This window comes from Glycine soja, chromosome 11, assembly GCF_004193775.1.
Source record: "Glycine soja cultivar W05 chromosome 11, ASM419377v2, whole genome shotgun sequence".
NCBI lineage: Eukaryota > Viridiplantae > Streptophyta > Magnoliopsida > Fabales > Fabaceae > Glycine > Glycine soja.
In genome coordinates this window covers 46,278,528-46,303,169 of record NC_041012.1, presented here as the reverse complement: position 1 = coordinate 46,303,169, position 24,642 = coordinate 46,278,528, and the positions used below count along the sequence as shown (strand labels likewise).

General features: G+C 27.8%; 3 protein-coding genes across 3 annotated transcripts; 1 reads left to right on the top strand and 2 right to left on the bottom strand.

Annotated features, from left to right (window-relative positions):
- Positions 1 to 639: 639 nt before the first annotated feature.
- On the top strand, positions 640 to 5,828 carry LOC114375328 (formin-like protein 5). The gene is made up of 6 exons (XM_028333104.1): positions 640 to 1,472; positions 2,093 to 2,690; positions 2,807 to 3,458; positions 3,728 to 3,936; positions 4,324 to 4,559; positions 4,828 to 5,828. Exons 1-6 carry the CDS (start codon positions 1,314 to 1,316, stop codon positions 5,695 to 5,697), a joined length of 2,724 nt encoding a protein of 907 aa, XP_028188905.1. The 5' UTR covers positions 640 to 1,313; the 3' UTR covers positions 5,698 to 5,828.
- Positions 5,829 to 7,189: 1,361 nt separating this feature from the next.
- LOC114373664 (probable histone H2A.3) lies at positions 7,190 to 8,145 on the bottom strand. Its single transcript, XM_028331174.1, has 2 exons — positions 7,841 to 8,145; positions 7,190 to 7,689 (listed from the first exon to the last, which is right to left on the bottom strand). Exons 1-2 carry the CDS (start codon positions 8,027 to 8,029, stop codon positions 7,471 to 7,473), a joined length of 408 nt encoding a protein of 135 aa, XP_028186975.1. The 5' UTR covers positions 8,030 to 8,145; the 3' UTR covers positions 7,190 to 7,470.
- Positions 8,146 to 11,364: 3,219 nt separating this feature from the next.
- Positions 11,365 to 12,179, bottom strand: LOC114375621 (probable histone H2A.1). The gene is made up of 2 exons (XM_028333451.1): positions 11,916 to 12,179; positions 11,365 to 11,714 (listed from the first exon to the last, which is right to left on the bottom strand). Exons 1-2 carry the CDS (start codon positions 12,102 to 12,104, stop codon positions 11,484 to 11,486), a joined length of 420 nt encoding a protein of 139 aa, XP_028189252.1. The 5' UTR covers positions 12,105 to 12,179; the 3' UTR covers positions 11,365 to 11,483.
- Between the last annotated feature and the right edge of the window lie 12,463 nt (positions 12,180 to 24,642).

The window sequence follows — 24,642 nt, the reverse complement described above, 5'->3', positions numbered from 1 at the left end:
GAAAATCCTATGTACTTAGTGTTTCTTATTTTTTATACTTTGTCTCGCTTTTAAATTTTCATATTATCTATTCATGAATTATGAACTTCAGGAATGCTAATTAAAGAAAAATAAGGTTTATATGTGGTTGAAAAATGTTTATTCTATATATTGTATTGATTGCTTCACAAAAAAAATACTGTGTTGATTATTCATCATGGTCACCTTTCTTTTTAAAAAAATCATCGTGGGCACCTAAGAATAATAGTAAATAAATTCATTGGATTAATACACATGAACATGAAATTTTATACAATAGTACCTTAATTGCTTGAATGATTTTGAGCTTTTTTTTATATATAAGATGAATGAACGAATGATTTTGACCTATGGTAAAGAGATAACGAATTTCAATGAGCAGTGCCTTCTTTATTGCATTACAAGTGATACTGTCAAAAAAATAAAAAAGATTACAAGTGATTTGTAGCTAAAGATAGAGAGGTAATAATAAATCTCTGATTTTACAATGGCTTATAAATTTTCATGTAATTTCCATAAAATTAGAAAAGTGTAAGGAAAAAAATATTTTCAAAAAAAAAATGAAGAAGAGGAAAAAAGAGATGAGAGAGAAAGAGAAAAAAGAAGCATAAAAAAGAATCTGTGTTCCAGAGAAGGTGCCAATGTCCTATTCCAGAAGAATTGGTAGGACGGCCCTTTGTGCGTAGGGTTTCTCGTGCCAAGAAATTTCCCATCATCTCATCGTAACCCAAAACACATAAAAATTCATTCATCAACTTCATAGCACATGTTGTAGTTTATGACTCATTATTATTACCACAGAAATGCTGTAACATTCTCCAATATTTCATTATCAACGACGTGGTCTATTTGCATTGATCCAATAGCACGTGTTTTTTGGTTGCTTAATTTCCTTGAATCCTTATCATGTGCAAAAAATACAAACGATCCTCTCATAAATCCTCCCCTGAAGCTTTTCGTTTGTAATTGCATTGAATTTCAATCTAGCATGTGCCAAGATCTCTGTTCTAGGATTTTATTGTAATTATAATTTATTGAACGTGGTGTGTTGTCCAATTGAACAACGAATTGGCAATTTTGGAGAGGGTGAAAAGAAATAGCTTTTGCTTTGGTTCATTGTGTATGAACCCAGAATTGTGGGTGGAATTTGTGCCAAGAAGCCAATGATTGCAGTGATCTACAAATGAATACAATTGGATTGGCATTGTAGAATGAAAAATGATGTTCGTCATGAAGGCAATGTAAACCTACATGCTTTTTAGGATAGGGCCTTGATGTAATAGAAGCACTTTGAAATGGCAATTCAACAATATATGGGTATCATTACGGTTATATTTTGCATCATTTTGGCTTTTAATATTATGGCAGTAGTCAGCATTGAAGAGAAGAAAACTCAAGAAGAATTCATTGGCCAACTATTTGATCCAGCATCTGGACTATTGACTGAAGACACGGTAAGACTCAATTCGTTGGTTAATTGTATGTATATAGTTTTTAAATTCAAATAACTTCATCATTTTACATTCCCCCTCTCCCAAAAAAAAAGGAAAGAGAAATGAACACAACATAGCAACTTGGAGATTTTAAAGGAGATTTTAGGGGATTTACAGATAGTTAAGTGATGCAGTGTGTTTAAGAGGATATTACTAGCATTTGGGCTTTATCCTGTCTTATCTTAAGGAAAACCAAAGGTTATACAATTGCAAAGTTTATTACATGAAATTATTGCTTGTGTTTCTATATGAACTCTTTGAGATTATTGTTGCATATGTACTTCTTTGTGATTTGTAAAAATGATATGCATACGTGATCAAGAAAAATGATATAATTTAAGAATATACATATGTGCTTCTACTTCAATCCAATTTTGATTTGAAATTTAGTAAATTTCTACTAGATGAGCATGGACTCTGTTTTATAAGGATAAGTTTAAAGATATACTATTGTAATTGATTTTAAGACTGCATGGTACTAAATTACAATGCTTTGATTATTATGTAATCATATTCATCATATTTGAAAGCACATAATGGTTGAATGGACTCTAAAATTGGTTATAGTTTCATGACTACAGGCAGAGGTACTATGGATCACTTGCAGGGAAGATTTTATTCTTTTAAAGAAAGAAGTTGGAGATCTTGACTTATGCCTCCCAAAGGAATCATACAGAAACACCAATGAAATTAGTTCAGCAATTGGCTCAATAGCTAGAGAAAACATCAAAAAATTGATTAGTACATGTTATCCTCAGTTAAAGGAAAATGTTCTTCACTGTTTGAGAAAAAACAATTTTCCATTCAATGTTCTCCAGCAAGAGGGTGACTCCAAGATTTGGCATGCCACTTACATGGGATCACTTTCTTCTAGAAGATATTTGGGTCGAGTTTTTCCCCAGCACGTATCAGAAATATCAATCAAGGAAGATGAATCACCAAAAAGGAATAAGCCTAAGGATCAAGACTCCGATAAAAAAGACAAAAAAAAGAAGTCCAAGTCTTCTGACTCTAAGGACGAAAACAAAAACACATCTATGGCTATAATTACAATAGTGGCAATTTTAGTTGCTGCATTGTTCTTTTTATGTTGTTGTCGTCGATGTTGTGGGAGTGGTCGAGTTAGCCAAAATGACGAGAGGCCCCTTCTTAGCATGAGCATAAATGACTACTCAGTTGGTACATATGATAAAAATTTCATTCTTTAAAGCCTTTTTAATGTGACATATATATATATATATATATATATATACATGCACACTAGTCTTGACAAAATGTACTAATCTTACTTACAGGTTCTTCTTCCAATAACAATCCATATAAAAACTCAATAAAAGAGGAGAAAATTGGGTTTCAATCATCAAGTAATACAATATTGGTTGATGACAAGAATAACTCAATGAAGCAAATTCAATTAGCAGGAGTTGCTGCTAGTGCTGCAACAAGACCACCATTTGAGTTAAATCCTCCTCCGGGGAGAGTAGCAAATAATGGAGTGCTTCCTTTGAAACCTCCTCCTGGAAGGCCTGATCTTCTTCCTCCTGATCCGTGTTCAATTAAGCCTTCTGATAGTTCCATTGTTCCTTCTCCTCCACCTCCCCCACCTCCTCCACCTGGACCTCCTCCACCTCCTCCACCTCCTAGCGGTGGCCCTCGACCACCGCCTCCTCCTAGCAATGGCCCTAGAGCTCCTCCACCACCACCACTTAGAGGCAAGCCTGGTCCTAGACCTCCACCACCTCCTAGAGTTGGTGGAGGTCCTCCAAGAGCACCACCCCCATTTGGTTCAAAGGTTGCTAAGACTCAGGAAGAAGTTGGAGCTAATTCTGAAGGTGATCAAGCTAATGCTACTAATAAAGCTAAGCTAAAGCCTTTTTTCTGGGATAAGGTTCAAGCTAACTCAGATCAAACAATGGTCTGGAATCAACTCAAAGCAGGATCATTCCAGTGAGTGATTTATCTCAAACTTCTTACTCCCGAAAAATAATTTATGAGAAAATAAATCATGCATATCAATATAAAATGATTTTATATTATCATTCAATCATAAACCATTATGTAAGATAAGTTTTTTTACTTTTATAATAATTTTCATAAAAGTCATACCAATAATAATTTGTGATTAGTTAACAACATTTTACACTATCAATGCATGACCATTAAACTCAATTTTTTATTATTGATTGTTGATATTCTTAATGGTGAATATTTCACAGGTTTAATGAAGAAATGATGGAGACGCTTTTTTGCTATAATACTACGCCTGTGGACAAAAGCAAAGGGCAACAAAAGAAAGAGACTTCCTCCCCGGCAGCTTCACCTCAATATATACAGATCATTGACTCAAAGAAATCACAAAATTTATCTATTCTATTAAAAGCATTGAATGTGACAATAGAAGAAGTCTGTGATGCACTTCTTGAAGGTGATTATTTTGTTACTTCAATTTTTCTAATAGAATTGTTTATAGCTATAATATTAATATTAGATTCTTCTAGAAAGTCATTGAGACAGATTTTTAAAATAGATGCATCTTTTCCTTTGGATCTTAGGTACTAAATCATTATACATATATTTTTTTTATAGACAAATGTTAGTAATTAAAACGTTATGCCAGTGGGAGATTTAAACCCATGACCTCCTTGTCACTCCAACCCTTATATCCCTCCCCACAACCACCAGATCACCTTATAACTCCCAATCATTATACATATATTCATCAAGGATAACAATACAGAGCAATGTAAAACGAAAATAATTTGTCTTTGGCTCTTCTTGTATGATAACTTTGAATCCATCTTTGGTTGATCAGGAAATGAGCTCCCCACAGAATTCCTCCAATCTTTACTGAAGATGGCACCAACATCAGAGGAAGAACTTAAGCTTAGACTTTTCAATGGTAATTTAGCCCAACTTGGTCCTGCGGATAGGTTCCTAAAAGCCCTAGTTGACATTCCATTTGCTTTTAAACGAATGGAAGCACTACTTTACATGGGTACTCTTCAAGAAGAACTCACTAGTACTCGAGAATCTTTTGCAATTTTAGAGGTATGATCTCCAAATCACTTCACCATTTTTCCCCTACCACTCACGTGTTGCATTGATTACACTCTTTTATATCATAATGATCATGACACCTAAGAAATAATGAAGCTAAAGCAAAACAGGATCATGAAATTAATGACTTGAGTACTGTGTTACCTCATTAACTCATTTGATCAATATGGCATATTTGAACCTTCAAATCAAAAGGGTAATACACTAAAGTGTTAAATATGGGATAATTAAGCAAGACATTTGTTTCATATGATGCTAGGTTGCCTGCAAAACGCTAAGAAGCAGTAGATTGTTCCTCAAGCTTCTTGAAGCCGTTCTCAAAACCGGCAACCGTATGAACGATGGAACGTTCCGTGGTGGCGCACAAGCATTCAAACTCGATACACTTCTGAAACTATCTGATGTAAAAGGAGTAGATGGCAAGACCACTCTCCTACACTTCGTTGTTCTAGAGATAATGCGAACCGAGGGCATAAGAGCTGCACGAATGGCAAAAGAGAGCCATAGTTTCTCTAGCATAAAAACAGATGATCTTCTTGAAGACATTTCTTTTGAATCAGAAGACCAATACCGCGAACTTGGCCTTCAAGTGGTTTCACGTTTGAGCAGTGAACTCGAGAATGTGAAGAAAGCAGCAGCGTTAGATGCTGATGCATTGATAGGAACAACCTCTAGACTAGGCCATGGACTCATAAAAACAAGAGATTTTGTAAACAAAGACCTAAGTGACATAGATGATGACAAAGGCTTTCATGAGACAGTGAAGAGTTTTGTGGAGAAAGCTGAGGTTGATGTCACGAGTTTGCTAGAAGAAGAGAAGCAAATCATGGCCCTAGTGAAGAACACTGGTGATTACTTTCATGGGGACTCAGGGAAGGATGAAGGGTTGAGATTGTTTATGATAGTACGTGATTTCTTGGTAATGTTGGATAAGGAGTGCAAGGAGATTAAGAATGCACCAAAGAAGCCGGTAGTGAAAAATGTGAAGAGAGAAGCTTCTAATCATTCTAGAAAGTCGTCTTCCTCAGAAAATCATCCTCTTCCTTCTGATATCCGTCAGAGAATGTTTACAGCAGTAGTGGCAAATACAAGGATGGATGACTTTAGTTCTGATGATGAGAGTCCTTAAATAGGTTTAAGTTTTGAAAGTGGTACTTGTAAACTATTGCTTTTCCTTTGGCCATGTCCTTGTATAGCATTGTTATATTAGAGTCACAACTTGCTTGTACTTGTCTAATTTTGAAGGGAAAATTATCTTATTACTCATTTATCATGTAAATGTTGAGTCTTGGTTTTATCAACCTTCCTTTTGTAGGGGATTATTAGAGCTAGAATGGTTGAAGTGGCGAGGTATTTTTTTGTTTCTGTGGTTAAAATTAATCTCTGATATTTGTCAAACTAAAAATGGCATACGTACGGATTTGATTGTAGCTAAATTAACCAGAGCAATTGATATTATGTTCATATATAATTGTCGGGCCATTAGGATTAGACTCCTAGCTTAAAAGAAGAAGAAAAATGTTAATTGTGAGACACCAAAGAACTGAGTCTAAAACTGAATTCAGAAAAATTTAAGTTTCACAAATGACGAAAAAGAAGAATAAAGATGTGACTGGTTGGTACATTTTTTCTACGTATAGAAATTCTTTGAACTTTTTTATGGTAAAATACTTTGAACTTTGAAGAGATGACAAAAGCCATAAAAAAATTATTTGATTCGACTCGTTTACATTATAACGAAAGTAATTGAAAGATGATGATAGTAAACCAATTTGAAGTTGACCCCATAGAAAACTAAACTGATTCGCAAGTATATATATTGCCTCATTTGTTTAAATAAAATTTTCGATCAATTACAATCCTTTTTAATGCAAAGAATTAAATTCCAATAGATAAATGAGTTACAAACAAGATATTAATTTCAATTTTCTTAAACAATTTCTTGATTTCAAACTTTGTAGATAAAAAAAACTTAATCAAGAAGAAAATTTCTACTAAAGATAATGAAACAAGTTCTTCAATAAAAAATAATATCACATCAATGCCATGAGTACCAAAAAATAGACAAATAAATTGACTACTCAATACAGGCTTCAAAACTCAAGATTTTCCTTGACAAGCTTATTTTGCTCAAGCAACAAACAATGTATTTGTTAGCTAAAATTGATCGATAATTAATTAAGGCAACTCATGTTGAGTACTGGGTAGTAAATACGGGGCAAGTTATGTATTGGGTTAGTATGAACAATCTCCAAATCATAACTTGTTCTTACATCACCAATGGAGCATTTAAAATACTAAATAACTATATCCCAAACTACACCTCCTAATGAACGTAACCATCCCTTAAGTAAAACTCAAAAAAATGGAACTATTTAATCCAAAACAAAAATATACCTCATTAAACCCTCCTTTATATTTTGGTCTTTGAAACACGAAGACACAACTATAGGCAAGGCAATTATGTCACATTTTCAAAAACAAAACCAACTGAATGTTTTTGCGTTACAAATCCAAGATTTCAAACACCACATCAACGTTCCATTCCAAGATGAAACAAAAAGACACCAGTGAGCTTGCAAAACCAAAAACGACACCACAAAATTGATCAAAGCCAAATCAACAATGGGAAACAAATTTAAAACAGTTTGAATTCGAATATTATAGATTACAACCAGGAATCAAGTGATAGATCGAGACTGAAAAATTACAAATTAAAATGATTCAAATTTTCAACAATCTTTCTTGAAGAACAAGAGCATTCTCTATTCACATCAGTAATGAAAACCTAACTACAACTACAGAGCATAATTATCAAAACTAAAAAAGAAACTACAAAACAGAGAGGCCAAAAGATAATCTAAATTTGATAATAAAAAAATCAAGAAAAGCGAATCCCTATTTAAGAGTCATCGTCAGCAGCAGCGCCCTTGGATGAGCCACCGGCCTTCTTGGGAAGGAGAAGATTGTGAATGTTGGGCATAACGCCACCGTTAGCGATGGTGACGTCACCAAGAAGCTTGCTCAATTCTTCGTCGTTCCTCACCGCCAATTGAATGTGGCGCGGCACAATTCGAGTCTTCTTATTGTCTCTCGCAGCGTTTCCAGCCAACTCCAAAACCTACGAAATAAAAAACACCACATTCCAATCATTCAATCGCTCAAAAAACAGACAAGTATTAGGGGAAATTAAACCAATTGAAATTCCAAACCCAAGATCTAATCACATAGTGAGATCATTTCAAAATCAGGTTCAAAATTCCGGCAATTACCTCGGCTGCGAGATATTCGAGGACAGCGGCGAGGTAAACGGGAGCACCGGCGCCGACGCGCTCGGCGTATTTTCCGGCCTTGAGGAAACGGGCGATACGGCCGACGGGGAATTGGAGGCCGGCTTTGCTGCTCCTTGAGGTGGCCTTCTTGGCGGCGCTGGATCCTAGGGTTTTGCCACGACCTGCCATTGATGAACTTTAACCTAGTTGCCGGAAAGAGAGGGTTCGAGATGTGCGAAGTGAAGGTAGAAACGAGTTCCGGAGACTGAGAAATTTGAGAAGAGAATATGTATTTGAAGTCTTTTAGCGGATGCGAGGTTTATATAGTGGGATGCGTGAAATTTCGGCCAATGAGAGTGAATGACGGGGATCGATAGTAATTGCCGTTGGATTGCGTTTATACGGACGGCTCAGATCATATACGTGATTGGATTAGAAGGAGATATTAATCACCGAAAGTAATCTTATAATTTTTGCCTACCCTTTACTGTTATTGTAACCGTGTTTAGTAAAGTCTCATTTTACTACCATTCATCTCTCAAGCTCTAAATATTTGCTTTAACTCTTGTATGTGATTCTTCTTTTTTTTCCTCCTTTACACTTTATTTGGTATAAAGTAGAGAAATGGGATCGATGAAAATGAAAAGAGAAAATTGGAAAAGAAATTAAAAAAGAAGAAATATGATAGATTTTGGGGTTGTTTAGTTTGAAAGAAATAAAAGTCAAATTGTGAAGAAATAATACTTAATTTTCTTGAGAGCTTATTTGGTTTAACAATTAAGAATAATAGAGATACGAAATTATATATATATATAAAGACTATATTATCCTATCAAAGAGCCTAATTAAATTACAAAACTGTAGATTTAACAACACAAACAAAAAAAATGAGAATTGATTAAAGAACTTACCTCGATGACAAGATAATCTTTTTTGGTGACACTCAATTATAGAGTTTTGTTCGTGACTTATCATGATGAACTATGACTTGTGATAGAAGTGTAAAATAGCAAGAGTTTTGATGACTAAGAAAATGTGAGAAGAAAATATATTCAGAGACTTAATAGTTGCAAGGTTTATATAGTGGAATGCGTGGAAATTGTGTTAATGAGTGTAAATGACGCGGATCGATGGTGAGTGCCTTTGGATTGTGTTAATTATGAATGATTTAAATCCTATTGTGATTGGATTAAAAGATGGATTTGAATTAAGTGAAGTAATATTTTATAGTGGAAATTGGGCCAATGAGCGTGAATGACATGAATCGATGGTGGCTATTGTTCGATTGTGATGATTTAGATCATGTTTGTTATTTGATTAAAAGGTGTATTTTATTTTTTTTGAATGAATAAATAATACATAAAATAATATTAAATAAATAGAATATCATAAGTATATAACACTAAAACAAAAATAAAGCATCATTTATATGTTTTTAACATTCAAGGTACACATTTTCTTAAAAAAACATTCAAGATACACATAAAAGTCCAACTCAAATATATCATAATACTTTGATTTAAATTTTAATAAAATAAAACAATGTTCATTAACAATAACAAGTTTACATATAGAATAAAACAAAAAATAATACATTAATATAAATGACTAAACTATATGTTTTATAATGGAAAATAATAATTGATAAAATAACTTATATTAAATTTTTTATTTGAATTAATGCAACCACTTATTAGTTATCAACTATCTTTGATCTAGAGTCTAGACCACAGGTATATGGAGATAAAATTATTTAAGTTGGGTAGGATCACTATAAACGGTAATTTTTTTTTTTAAGTATTTAATGTAGTTATATACTTAAGACTTCAACTAAAAACATTTAATTAAATTAAAACAATTTTAGACCAGGTAATCCACACGTTTGGTAGCAGTTATTAAATATTTATTAATATCTTTTAAATTTAATTTTCTAATCGAGAATATATAATACAATAAATTGAATATTTTATTCAAACTATTTTTAATTTTAATTTTGAAAACAAGTATGGCCAAAATAAAATAATATTTTAACAATTAAAATTGTTTGAATATGCACATTCATTTATTATATTTATGATTTTTTTATTTTTTTAAATAACAACATCGAATATAGAGATTAAAAAATGTAATATTTTCTTATTTAAAATACAATCCTTTTATATAAAAAGTTGGTGCAATTTTTCTACTCAAATAACGGGCACTTTGAATATTTTATTCATAATTATTGTATTTATCATTTATTTAATAAATTACATCAATTACCAATATGGTTTTTTTTTGCCACACTAAGTCATTTAATAGATAATGAGTATTCAATAGGTATAATTATCTTGTGAGTCCTCGTACTTTTATCAAGTTTTTAATTGAATCTCGTAGTATGAAAAATTAATTGCAGAAACGTAATTAAAGGTGTAGACAAACGGATGTTTATGGAGTCAATTGTGAGATGTTTTTATAAAATTTTAACCTCGGCATGTCAATTTAACCCAAATATTCTCTCACAATTGTCTTGCTACCCAAAAGGTTGAAATTTTGAAGAAAAAAAATCTCACAATTGACTCAATTGTGCTTAGAACATATTCTAGAAGCATCATCCACTATTTGCACCACTAATTAGGTGATTACAATTAATTTTTCATAACAACAATTAGATATATGGACCCAATTAAAAAAATATAAAAATTTAGGAACTCAATTAAAAGAAAAAAAAAAGTTCAAGATCTAAGTGAAAATTTGGTAAAGCATGGGGACATGCTAATCAATTTAACCTTTTTAATACACATCTAATGAAAGTATTGAAAATTTGGTAAGAGTATGGGGACTTATGGAGGTGGAGATATAAGGTGGGTTGAATGGTTAAGGGAGAAGGAAAAAAAAAAGTTATGGGTTCAAACCTCCCTGTTAACAAAACCAACATTCTAATAAACGAAAAAAATATGAGAAGAGATTATATTTGGATACGACAAGAGGTTTATATAGTGTGATGCGAGGAAATTGGGCCAATGAGAGTGAATGACACGGATCGATGATGGTTGTCGTTGGATTGCATTGATTATGGACGGTTTAGATCTCATGTGTTTATTGGATTAAAAACTATGAGGAGCGTCATGGATCATCATCCCAATTTAAGGTTAAAAGAATATGTTAGACTTTGGTTCTAGCTAGGTTTTTTTTTCTAGCTAATCAAAATCAAATCAAATCGGACATCAAACTAATTTAAGGTCAAAAATAAGAATGTGTTTGGTCTTAAAAATGTATATACGTTGAAATATACTTGAAACCTTTCACAATCGGATGGCCCATATGAAACTTTAATTATGATTTTGAACAATAACAAATGTATCTAGGAAACTTTATATAAATTTTGTTTTTATTTTAAATTGGATTTTGTATCCATGAAAATACAATTGTCCATGTGAAAAATTAGAATAAGTTTGTCTTTGTTTTTATTTAACATTAAATTTTGATGGAATTATTATCTAAATCTAAATTGATCTCATTTAAAGATTTGATAATATACGAAAAAAGATCAACATCAACCCAACTTCTTATTATATTATGTCAATCTTGACATTTAGTATTATTCAATAAAGGACCCATTTTACAGAAGGGAAACATGGGTCAAACTTTTGGGGGAAAACATTTAAGCGTCGTCATCATCGGCACTAGGACCCATAAAGGTTGAGGTCGAGGTCCCAACCTTCTTAGGCAGCAACATGTTGTGAATGTTAGGTGTCACACCACCACTGGCGATAGTCACATCTCCGAGAAGCCTGCTCAACTCTTCATCATTCCTAACAGCCAATTGGATATGGCGAGGCATAATACGAGTCTTCTTGTTGTCCATTGCGGCATTCCCCGCTAACTCCAAAACCTGAACACACCAAGTGTGATATAAACCTTTCAAAAAAGTAATTAATATTGATTAAAGTAAATTTATCATTTCAATTATTCAAGGTTGATCATTAAACCAAAACCATCCACTAAACTTTAGGAAAATAAGCCCTAATTTATAAACCCTAAATCCAATGACAACACACGAAAACAAAAATCAAAGGCGATTAAGAAAAATTGCCTCAGCAGCAAGATATTCAAGAACAGAGGCGAGATACACGGGAGCGCCAGAACCGATACGGTCAGCATACTTGCCAATCTTGAGGTATCGAGCAATACGACCAACTGGGAATTGGAGACCAGCTTTGTTGCTTCGGGAGATGCCCTTTTTGGTTGTGCCAGATCCCTGGGTTTTTCCTCGACTTGCCATTGGTGAATTGAAGCGGTATCAAGGGGGTGAAAAAGTTTCAATGACAAAGAGAGAAACAAAAGGAGAGATATGAACCATGTTCAAGGAGTTGCTCGATTTATATAGTAAATTATGTTGAAGCTAGGCCAATCAAATTGAATGACACGGATCGACTATGTGTGTCGTTGGATTAGGTTATAATGAACGGTTGAGATAAGTTTTGTGTGAATTGAGATTCACGCGAGTATTTGGGTATCGAGTACCACATATTTAATTACAATTGCTAGAGCATGTCACTTTGATAATGTATGTAAATATTTTTCCTCTTGCATAATTGAAAGATTAATAAAAATTAATTTAAGTAATTTGAGAATTTTATTGCTAAGATTCGAATAAATGTAAAAGAATTTCACATCTTTGTTACTTATTTTTTAAAATTAAGTGGTCATACACGACACTTATTTAACCTTAAATATGTAATTTTTATTAAGAATATACCACTTTTTTCAAATAAATTAAAAATCCGTCAATCTAATGAAATTTTGAATTGGTATCAATGATGATAATGAAATTTGAATTCGATGTAATTTATAAAAAATATTCCTCATTTATAAATTTCTAAGTCCGGTAAATGTTTTCGAAATCTAAGGAGTTATTGGATAATTTAATATAACAAATTAATTATGATACTTTTTATGTCAAATAAATACATTTGGTCAATCAGAGAAACAATATGATCAAGCAGATAAAGAAGTATACAAAAAATACGTGAAAAAAGTACATTAATAAAAAGAATATAATTTAAGTTAAAGAAAAGATAAAATATGATAAATGTGCTGGTTAAATTACTCAATAACCTATTATGCATCCAGGAATATGCATTGTGCAAGTGTAAAACTCAACTGTTTGTTCTATCATTATTTACCTATATATAAATATCACTTAGAATGGTATGTTTAGATGGGAGAAAAAAATAGATAAGAAAGAAAACATGAACAATATTTTTTTGTTTGATTAAAGTGAAAATGTAAAAAAAAAAAAGAGAGAGAGAAAAAAAGTTTACTTCCAAATTATTATTTTTTTCCTTCTATTTTCTTTTCAAAATTCAAACTTTTCTCATCATCCTTGGTTTTTTTATACAAATTTAAATCAAAGAGAAATAAAGACACAATAGTTGGTTAATTTCAACTTTTACTCACCAACTTTTGTTTTTTTTGTAAAATTAACAAGCATTGTACGTAACAGATATCTCACTTGCCTCTATGTCTTGGTTGTCATCATTATTTAAGTGTCTGCAACCACCTAAATAGGTAATGCTCATACCTCCCTACTATAATGGTGTGAAAATTCATGTTAAAAATGTGAGTTAATTTTAAAATAATATTATGAAAAAAGGTATTGGACCTTGGAATTTAGACCTCAATTTATGATGGAAAAATAACACCTCCCTACTATAATGGTGTGAAAATTCATCTTGTTTCCCCTGTGCTTGTGCAATTTAGACCTCAATTTATTTTCAAATTGTTTTATAGTCTATTTAATGTAATCTATGATTTAATGCTACAAATTCAAATAATATTATGGAAAAAGGTATTGGACCTTGGAATGGGGTTTTATGATTAAAATGTTTTGAAGTTTCTTAAAATTTTTTTATTGGGTTTAATTTTCGAGATTTATCCTAATAAAAAAAGTTACCCAAGATTTCTTAAAAGTTTATCCTTCGTTGTTTAGTCAAAGTCGCCACGCCCCATAGCTAAAGAGTGGGGAACCATAGGAACAATGTCACACCACCTTCATTTTCTAGCCATTGATAATCTCTTTCAAGGTAAGACTATATGTTCTTAGATAAGGACTGTTCAATATGTTATATTTGGATGATTCAAGTTATTCAATATTTTGATAACAATAAAGATATAAATTGTTCTTGGATTAACACTTTTGATTTTGAATTTTTTTAAATTTTTACCAAGGTATTGTTCAATAGAAAATTTACATACTAAAAGATGAAATAAACGTAAAAATAAAAATATTTTAACATTAAAAGTTATATAATGATAACTTTAAAAATAAAATTAAAATTTACTGATATCTGTTTTCTTAGATAACATTAACAATTTTACCATTTTACACTGGTGCACAAAAACATAAATTATTTACAAATATTTAAAGTCAACTTTATATAACTTAAACTTAATTCATTTTATTTGTATAATTAAACCCGAAGACTCTGACCTTATTTTTTTTTCAAAATAAAGTAAAATAATTTGATCAAATAAATGAGTTTGAATAATTTACAAAAAAAATGGTGAAGAGAATAATTTACTAATGATTTAACTTATTTATGTCGTATTTACAACTACAGTTGCGTGAGGACAAAACTTTAGGGCCGTGAAGTATAAAGAAGAAAAGGAAAAAAGAAAAAGAAAAAAGAGAAGGCCGAGCTTAAAGTAGTATTATTAATCATTATCTTTTTTTTTTTACAGCATCATTCTAATATTTGTAGTAAATGTCAATTTCGATTCATTTTACGAATAGGCTTGTTGGGCCGAAAAAGCATTTAGGCTGGGCTGCATTTTTAGGGGGTCAAAGTCTGTACAATTAAAAATTTAAAAATATGTTGGTCCATTTTACTATTTTAATTTTTACCAATGAAGGTTCATGTTGACTTTTAGTTTGAGTAAATACTAAATAGTGATATCGATTCTCGAAATTGAGAGGTGTTGTTATTTGTTAAGTTATACTTTTTTGAAGTATGTCAAGTTAGTCTTGATCAGTATTTATTAAAAAAATTCTTGAATTATATATTTGACTAAATTATACTTTTGGTTTTCTTAAATTTTTTTTAATAATTATTTTAATTCTTCATCTTTCAACAAATTAATTTTAGTTGTTTATCTTTTAAATTTGGATCAAATTGGTCCTTCTAAAATATTGATCATTTTTAATTTTGGAATCCGATTTTAAACATTTCTTTGTGTAATTAAATCCAGTTAAATGAAAACTTTGAGACCCAACTCATGTGCAAATCAAAAATGATTATTATCATAGTAAAAATCATATAAAAAGTGATAAAAAAAATTATACTAAATTTTTTAATCTTTTAGTTATTTGTTGGATTCACTTTATCAATGTTTACATTTTTTTTTCCAAATATTAGTTGAGTTTTATAGATTTCATGTATGTGAGTTTAATAAGACAATTTTTATGTCTTAAATCACTAAAAAAGATTGAAATTGTATTATATATAAAATTGAAACAATAAACATTTCAAAGGAACTAATATAACCCAAATTTAAAAGATAATGAACCTAAAATGTTTTTTTAAGATGAAAAAACAAAATGAATATTGAAAATAGGATAAGTGATGAAAAACATAATTTTACCTATTTTATCTGTCATTTCAATCTACAAGCTAACTGACATTACATTATAGTAACGTTTTAATAAATACTGTATTTAATGCATTTGAACAGAAAATTTTAATAATAATATTTTAGCTATAATATTCATTAAGTGTGATACATTTTAAAAAATTAAAAATAATTACAACACAAGTTATAATTTTGGTTTTCTTATTTTTTTCAAAATCAATAATTTTAGTTCTTTTATTTTAAAATTTTAAAATATAAATATTTAATCTTTTATCTTAAAAATATCATAATTTTAGTCTAATTCTTAATTTTTATTATATTTTTTCTTTTATTTTGATATAATTAAGCTTAACATATTCATTTAATTTACCATAAAAAATAATGTAAAAAAATAAAAAAAAAATAAACATAGACAAAATTAAAGACTTGACGAAAATTATACATATATTTTTTAAATACGAAACTAAAATTATATTTAAACCTAAAATTTAATACATACATTAATGTGTGTATATATAATATAAGTATTAAAAAATTATGTATTAAAGCATATATTACATTTATTATAAAAAACTTCAATAACATTAAATACTCCATTTATTACTTGAATAAAATTAAATACAGCATTTATTGTTATAATAAATGCAGAATTTATTATTTCAATAATAATTAATTTTATTAAAATAATAAATGTTGCATTTAATGTTGTTGAAGAATAAATTTTATTAATAAATGTTATATATATTTTAAGGATCTTGTTAAATGTCACTGTTAAAGAATTAAAATAAAAAAAAAACTTTAATGTGTAAATCATATAGAAGCACAAAAAATTTATGGGAAATGCAATTTTATGTATTTCAATAAAAATAAATTTACGTATTAAAGACACTGATTAACATTTATCTATATTTTAATATTATATTAAATTATTGTTTTATTAATTTTGTTATTTATCATCATTAGTTGACAAATTTTATAATAGAAAAATAGAATATATTAAATAACATGAAATACAATACTTATTGTTATAATAAATGTTGCATTTATTATTTGAATAGTATTTACTATTATAATAAATATTACATTTAATATTTTTTAAATAATAAATTTTGCATTTAATGTTATTGAAGAATAAACTTTAATATTAAATGTAATATATGTTTTAATACATTGAATTGTTTTCTTACTATTTTATTGTTTAGCAACATTTGAAAAGTTTTAAAATAGAATATATATATATATAGAGAGAGAGAGAGAATAGTTTATTGTTATAATAAATTCAAAATTTATTATTTTTCCCGTCCCAAAATAATGACACATTTGAGAATTTTTTTTTATCAAAAATAAGTCTCATATTTAATTTTTGAATGTAATATCAATTATTCTTTTTCATTAACACTCTTAATATATGTCATTTTAGTTTTTTAATCTAATATTAATATTATTTTTTTTTATCTATTTAATAAAATTAATTTTTATAAAACTACTATTATTTTTCATGTATTTATTAGTGTTTTTTTGTACAAAACTATCTAGGACAACACTTGTTTTAGAACATAACTTGTATTATAATAATATTATATTTAATGTTATTGAAATAATATATATTTTAATACATTTAATTGTTTTCTTATTATTTTATTGTTTAGCAACATCAGTTGACAAATTTTAAATAAAGATATAAATATTTTGAATAAAATTAAATAAAATATTTATTTTTATAATAAATGCAGCATTTATAATTTCAATAATATTTTATAATTATATTAATTATTTTATTTAATGTTATTGAAATAATAAATGTAATATACATTTTAAGCTAATACTAACAATTCACCTAAGAAACTAATTAAGGAACTCAGTAAAAAAATTTTATTGAGAGACACAAATTTAAAATCCCTAAGAATTCTTTTACGTTTTTGTATGATCACATTTTAAATTTTTCTACTTTTAATTTTTTATGATTTATACATTGAATTGTTTTCTTATTATTTTATTTTTTAGCAACATTAATTGACGAATTTTAAAATAAAAAAATATAAATATATTTGATATATTATATAAAAGTATAAAAAAATTGTCTTAAGATTTTTTTGAACTCGTTATTTTTTAAGTTTTATCCTTAATAATTTGAATATATGTTATATTTAATAGAGTGGATTATACTTATCTTTCTTCAATAACACTTATTACACAGACATTTTCTATTTAAAATTACATTTCTTTTTTCCTCTCCTAATCCATCACAATCACAGTTATTAACAATGCTAAATTTATTTTAAAAGTGAAATATCCAAAATATCCTTGTATCTCAAACCCACACTTAGAAGCAAAACACCCATCCCTTCCAAAACTTATCTTTCTTGAATTTTATTTTTACATGATGCTCATACATGGTTTAGAATTGTTGGTTGTTTCATATTAAAAAGAAAAAAGATGATGTCTGCAAATCCATGTTGGTGTTCATTCTTTTCACGTTCATGTTCTGGGTTGGGAACTTAAGGTCTCGTTAAGGGACGGGCTCAATGTAATGAAATTAAACAATTAAGAAGAATCCAAATAAAGTGGGGGGATGAATCTAATAAGTACTAAATTCAAGGGAATGAGTGCAATTTATTTTATTTAATAAGAACATTGTCATATGTTAGTAAGTTCTATGTAGGAATCATGCACAAAATGATGTGTTTAAATGCTATATTGGTTGTTTAAAAATAAATTAAAATAGTTTTATTTTTTGTGGAAATAAATAAATAAATTCTATACCCGCTTAGTGCAATTACACAAAAAATGCTTTCATAACAAATAATGTTTTATATTTAATAAATTTTGTATATAATGATTTTGAAAAGTTAATTTTGATAATAATATATTAGTTATGATATTCATTGATTTTGATGAATTAAATGAAATAATTACTATAAAAATGAATAGCTTCATATATGTATATTTAAATATAAATTTTTATAATAATTTTTAAGGATTAGTCTACGTTTAACAAAAAGTAGCTGAATAAAAGTTATGAAATTAGTTGATAACTAAAACTTGAAAGTGGGTAACTAAAAGATATCAAATTATTTTATTAAATTATAAATATTCAATCAAATTAACAATTATTTTATTAAATTATAAATATTCAATAAAATTAACGATTGAAGTATAAATATAAATAAATATAAGTGGACATGTTAATATGATATTTTTATATATATTTTAATTTTAACCTTTTGATAAATTTATGGGGGGTAATTATAGGTTTTAGGATATCTTTGGATAAACAACTTAATTAAAGTCATGTTTAACAAGTTCTGAATATGTAAGAGCTTATGATAAAAGTGCTTAAAATTGAATAAGTTATTTGTGTTTGGATATAATTGTTGAAAAGTGCTTACATAATTTTGAAGCGTTTGGATACAATGTTACATAAGCACTTTGAAAATATTTTCTCAGTTAATAAATTAAAAAAATAAAATAAAATTATGATTAAAAATAAAAAGTAATAAGTAATTAAAAAGATATTATTATAAATCACAATAATATTAAAAATACTAGTAACTATTTTCATATTTTTAGTTTGAAAAAAAATAAGAATTATAAATTTTAAAATTATAAATCAATCATAAAATAAGTTCGGCACTTCAAAAGTACGCACAAGCTTCTTTGAATAAGCTATCTCGTACAACTTATCATAATTGGGTTAAAAAAATTTCTTATAACTATTAAATAAAATAAAAAGTTTTACAACTCATTTATAAGATGTTTTTACTGATTATCCCAAACACTCTTACACAAATCTCAGAATATGTTTTATAACGCATGAAGAAGAAGATAAGTCTTAATACGTTGTTTATAGTGCTGTAAAAAAGAAGTTTTATAAACTTTTCCATTTTTTTTAAAAAAAAACTCTTGTACTCTTTATTTGTAGATAAATAATTTTAGTCATATATATTTTTAGTTTGTACTATTATATTTTTTTTCATATTATACATTCTATTATTATATTTTAAAATATTACTAACCAAGTTTAAATAAAATAAATTAGCACAATCTTAAGTAGATGTCATATTTCAATTATGTTGTTGATCAGTATAATAGATAAAATATCTTGAAGTATAATGATAAAATAATATAATAAATAATGTAACAACTAAAATGGACAATGTAAGAAGAAGCGAAAAAAAAATCCTACCATATGTAAAAAATAAATCCTAATAAATAAATTTAATATATATTTCAGGGATAAAAAGCTAGAAGTTACAATCTATTATCTTAAAAATACTACTTGAGGTAATATCTGAAAACATTCTGCAAATTACTAAAAAAAATTGTTTGTCAAATATTTCTAAAAAACTCAAATAAAAATTTTAATTAGTAAAAAAAGTTAAAAATTAATTAAAGGTACTCGACATGATCCACAGATTATATTTTAAAATAGAAAAGTTGAAATATATATTGTGTTATTACAAAAATTTAAATATATACTGATATAATATATAAATATATAAACTAATTTATTCTCTTAATTATTATGTACCAAAAAAAATTTCTCTTAAATTTATCCTAAATAATTTGACTATATATTATATTTATTAAATATTGTATTTAATGCCTTTGAACAATAAATTTTAATAATGATATAGTATTAGTTATGATATTCATTAAATATGATGAATTTGAATAAAAAAATATTATGAAAATTTAGATACACACACTCAGAGGCACACAAAATTAAAAATTATGAATATAATATAATCATTGATAAATATATAAATACTTTTCCTCTCAACTATTCTGCTTAATAATTGACTATATTTGTATTTAATAAATGTAATATTTAATGTCAATGGATAGTTTATTTTACTCATAATTTTTTCCTATGATTATCACTTATATATATATATATATATATATATATATATATATATATAGAGAGAGAGAGAGAGAGAGAGAGAGAGAGAGAGAGAGAGAGAGAGAGAGAGAGAGAGAGAGAGAGAGAATTAGTTTCTTTACTTAAAATAGGATAAAAATTATATAATAAACATGACCAAATTAATCACTTGATAAGATCAAAAGAATATTAAATTGATTGAAGAATAAAAAATAAAAGAAAAATGTAAGTACCAAAGTCTGAAATGTACTTCTTTCAAACTTAAATACAAGTAAAAATATACAAATTTACAGTGATAAAGAGTGTCAGTGAAGTTTACTTAATTTTCTTGATTCCATAAAAAGCACTATATCTTCTGAATTTAACCTTAATCATATTTATTTAAAATGATTCTCAGAATTGAAATTAAAAGTATTTTTGAAATAATGACAATAAATAGTGTTGAATTAGTTAAAATTTATTTATATTCTATTTCACAAAATTTGGGCATTTATTTTATGCATTTGAGTCTGGAAGGACTATTAATCTAAAATTAAAAAATATCTAACCAGGTCAGATTGGTTCAAATTGAAAGAAAAAAAAAAGGAATTCAATTATTCAAGAACCAAACAAAGATAATTGGTTTGGATCAGATTTTAAATATTAAAAAAATAAATTAACCAAACTATATAAACCAAATCAATTTTATTAGTTTGGGTTAAGTTGTCACGTTTATTGAGCCAATCCAATTGAATGAACACCCCTTTATATCTATTTAAAAATTATCTTAAATTTAATTTTCATAATAATATTACTAAAGTTGCATAAAACAAAGAAGGTGGATCGAGTTCATGAATTGATTTTGCTGGACTTCTAGTATTCATGCCATTACAATATAAAAGGCTTTTACTTCCTGCACCTCCTAAACACCCTTAACAAACAAAACTATCCAACCACCCAACACAAGTCATATCACTTCAAAATAATTTTTTTTATAATTTTTTCATAATTGATTTTAATTAAAATTAATTTTATCAGCAATCATTAAATTACATATACATTATTGCAGTTTGTCAAATTTCTTTTGATAGTTTTTTATATCCTATATTACTCCTCTTAATAATTAAATATAACACTATATCACAATTTATATGATTCAATTTAAATATTAAAAATATTTATTTATTATAAATTTTAAGTGTATAAAATTAAATATTTATCCCGTAAATCAGTAAAGGCAGTGTCATCCAATTCTCTTTGTTATCACCGCAACCTTGTTCTTGTGTCCTCCTACTCCTGCTACTGTCATCCTAAAAGCCTAATTTCTTTGTCTGGTTATTTTTCCACAGAATAAAAAAAAACAAATTAAAACACTATTTTTAATGAACTTAATATAACTAGTTCGACCAAGTTTCAATGGTATGGCATGTTTTGTATGGATGATCTGTTAACGGTATTGTGTGTCATGGAAAAATTACTATAAGCTAGCTAGAGACAGGATTTATATTCTATTACCTACTTCCACAATTTATTTATTTATTTATTTATTGGACCGTATTAATAAAGTCAATGTGTGGTCCTCCTATGTCTGAAGAATAATTGCATTGTGGCCTTACTTTGAGGTATAGACTCCTTTAGTTCCCCACAAAAAAAGAAAAAAAGAAAAAACGTATTACTTGATTATTCGCGTATTAGAATTAGGATGGAAAAAAATAGTTGATTCCTTTAAAATATTGTTCAAATAGTCAATTTTATCCTAAAAAAGTTTATGGAAGGATTTTATGTCTCATATAAGAATAAAGAAAAAAACATATTTCACCTGTGAGCAGAGAAATTATCCTCTTGACCAGTACTCTATTTTTCTAAAAAAATTAAACTTATGGCCACCGATTTCTAACTCTGAAAATGCCCCTAGATCCAATCCTATATCAAAAAATAAAGTAGTAATGCTTATTCTATTGCTCATTTGCCCCATTTTCCCGTAAAGTAGTTACACCCAATATGAAACACATAAAAAGTCTTTGATCATGAAATGCTTTGCAATCTTGATCTTGGCAAACACTCTAAGTTGGAGGCTTTGTCAATGTCGATCAATATTGATTGCAAATGACTGAGATTTCAAATTGATTGTCACTCTTTTCAATTTCAGACTTTCAGTTACTCTATTAAAGTTGAGAGATAAAAAAGCCTTAGGGTGAGTTTGGTTGTGACTTGTGAGGAGAGCCATTAAGGGCATCTTTTCATGCATTGTAATTGGTCATTATTATAACTTATTTTTATAACAATTTCTCTTTTATAAAGCATTTTTTTTCAAAATATTGTTTTTTCGGATATTTTGTTTAAAATTTCATAGATTTTATTCTACCTAACTTTTATCTTATCATTTTATCTCCAATAATTGATTATTTTAAATATAAAAATAACAATTACAAATAATTTCAAACTATTTTGAAGAAAATTTTACTATAACAATGGTCGTTCTAAATAATTCAAGTGAAATAAATTATCTTAAATTTGCTTTTTACTTAAGACATTTACTTATAAATTTATTTCCTATATTCAATTGTTAAAATAATCTTTTTACAATTAATAATGGAAAACTCTAAGAGCATATTTCACATCGCCATATATTTTTTTAAAATTAAATATTAGTATTTTGAAAATTTGATGAAATTTAAAGAATTTACTAGGATGCAGAAAGTTTAAAGTATAGCTTTAAAAATGTAAGTATAGCTTTAAAAATGGTCCGATGATTGACTCGGTCATGACACTCAGTTATTGGATCACGGATCGAATTGATGAGTCATTAATTAATTCGTATGACTCGGTCAATAATACAAAATATAAAAATTTTATACATATCTTAAAATCTTTCTCTTGACACATTAAAATTCATAAGTCTTACAAAAAATATAAACAAAATATAAAGAACATAAGTTAAAAAAATGACTATTATCTCTAACCTTTAATATGAAAGATATCAACGATAATATTATCATTATTCACACTAAAATGAAGCATAGTCATATCACATCAATGTAGATTATAAAATATAAAAAATCAATCAAAAGTTTAAAACCATAGTTTTAAAAATTGATCCAGAACTCTAAAAAAACGCTCAAAAATGAATGAAAGGATCAATATAACTCAAAATCACACCCAATAAACTAAAATAAAACAAAATAAAAAAAGAAAAGATAAGTGACCCATTATGGATCGACGGGTCATCAGTTTAACCACAAATTCGGCCAGGGTCAAATTGGATCATTTCGGGTCAAAAACACACGATCAAACTTATAGTTCAATCCGGTCCAACCATCGGGACACGGTTGATTGATCGGATCCGACGGGTCGATGTAAGTCTTAAAACTTTGATTTTAAGTGAAATTTAACATTTTGGATTGATAAATTATGAATAAAATAAAATAAAAATAATTTGATTGATTCAATTATTTTTAAATTGAACCAAATTATATATTCTTTTCATTGTGCATTACTAAAAAGGGAAAATGTGCTCACGTGATAAACCAGTGACTAAAAACGAAGAAGAAACATATCCGACCCGAGAAAGGGACTTTTAGCCTATAATCATGTACCCACATGTTTCCCCCTTTGATTTGTCATCAAACAATATTAATCAATTTTACACCAAATCAATTTCTCTAAAATGAAATTACTAAAATTAATTGTCTTTAAACATTAAAGAAATTGAAGTATAATTAAATTTAAAGTAAATCCTAAATTTCATTTGATAAAATATAAGGTTTCTCCACATTAATACCAAAGTGCTTTCTGTCACCAAATTAGGCATTTAAATTAAGTCTTATTATATTATTTTTTAAGTTTTTCTACTAAATTAATCCGTAAAACATATAAAAATATGACCAACTGTGTTTTAATTTTTAGATTTTAAAATTAAGAAAATTAAATTTATTTTCAATTTATGACTTCAACTTAATTATTCTCAAATCCTTTTTTCCTCGATCACCAAGCCCTAAATACTAGAGCCAAATAGCCATATCAACGGCAGAATTTTATACTAGTGGGATGATACAAACACAAACACAAACGAATTGTGAGCGAATCTTTAAAAATTCTCTAATCTCTTCTCCTATTCGGCTATTCCTCCTTTATTTTCATTTCAAAAAGAAAAGAAAGGACTTTAATTTCAATTAGTTGTTTTTATTTTAAAAAAAAATAGTGATTATGCTAGTTCTTTTTAGGCAAAGTAGACAATGATTTGTAATTCATAGGATTTTATGTATTCTTTTATGCCAACGATAATTATATATTACAAGGAAAATTAACTTCAGGTTAATTTTTA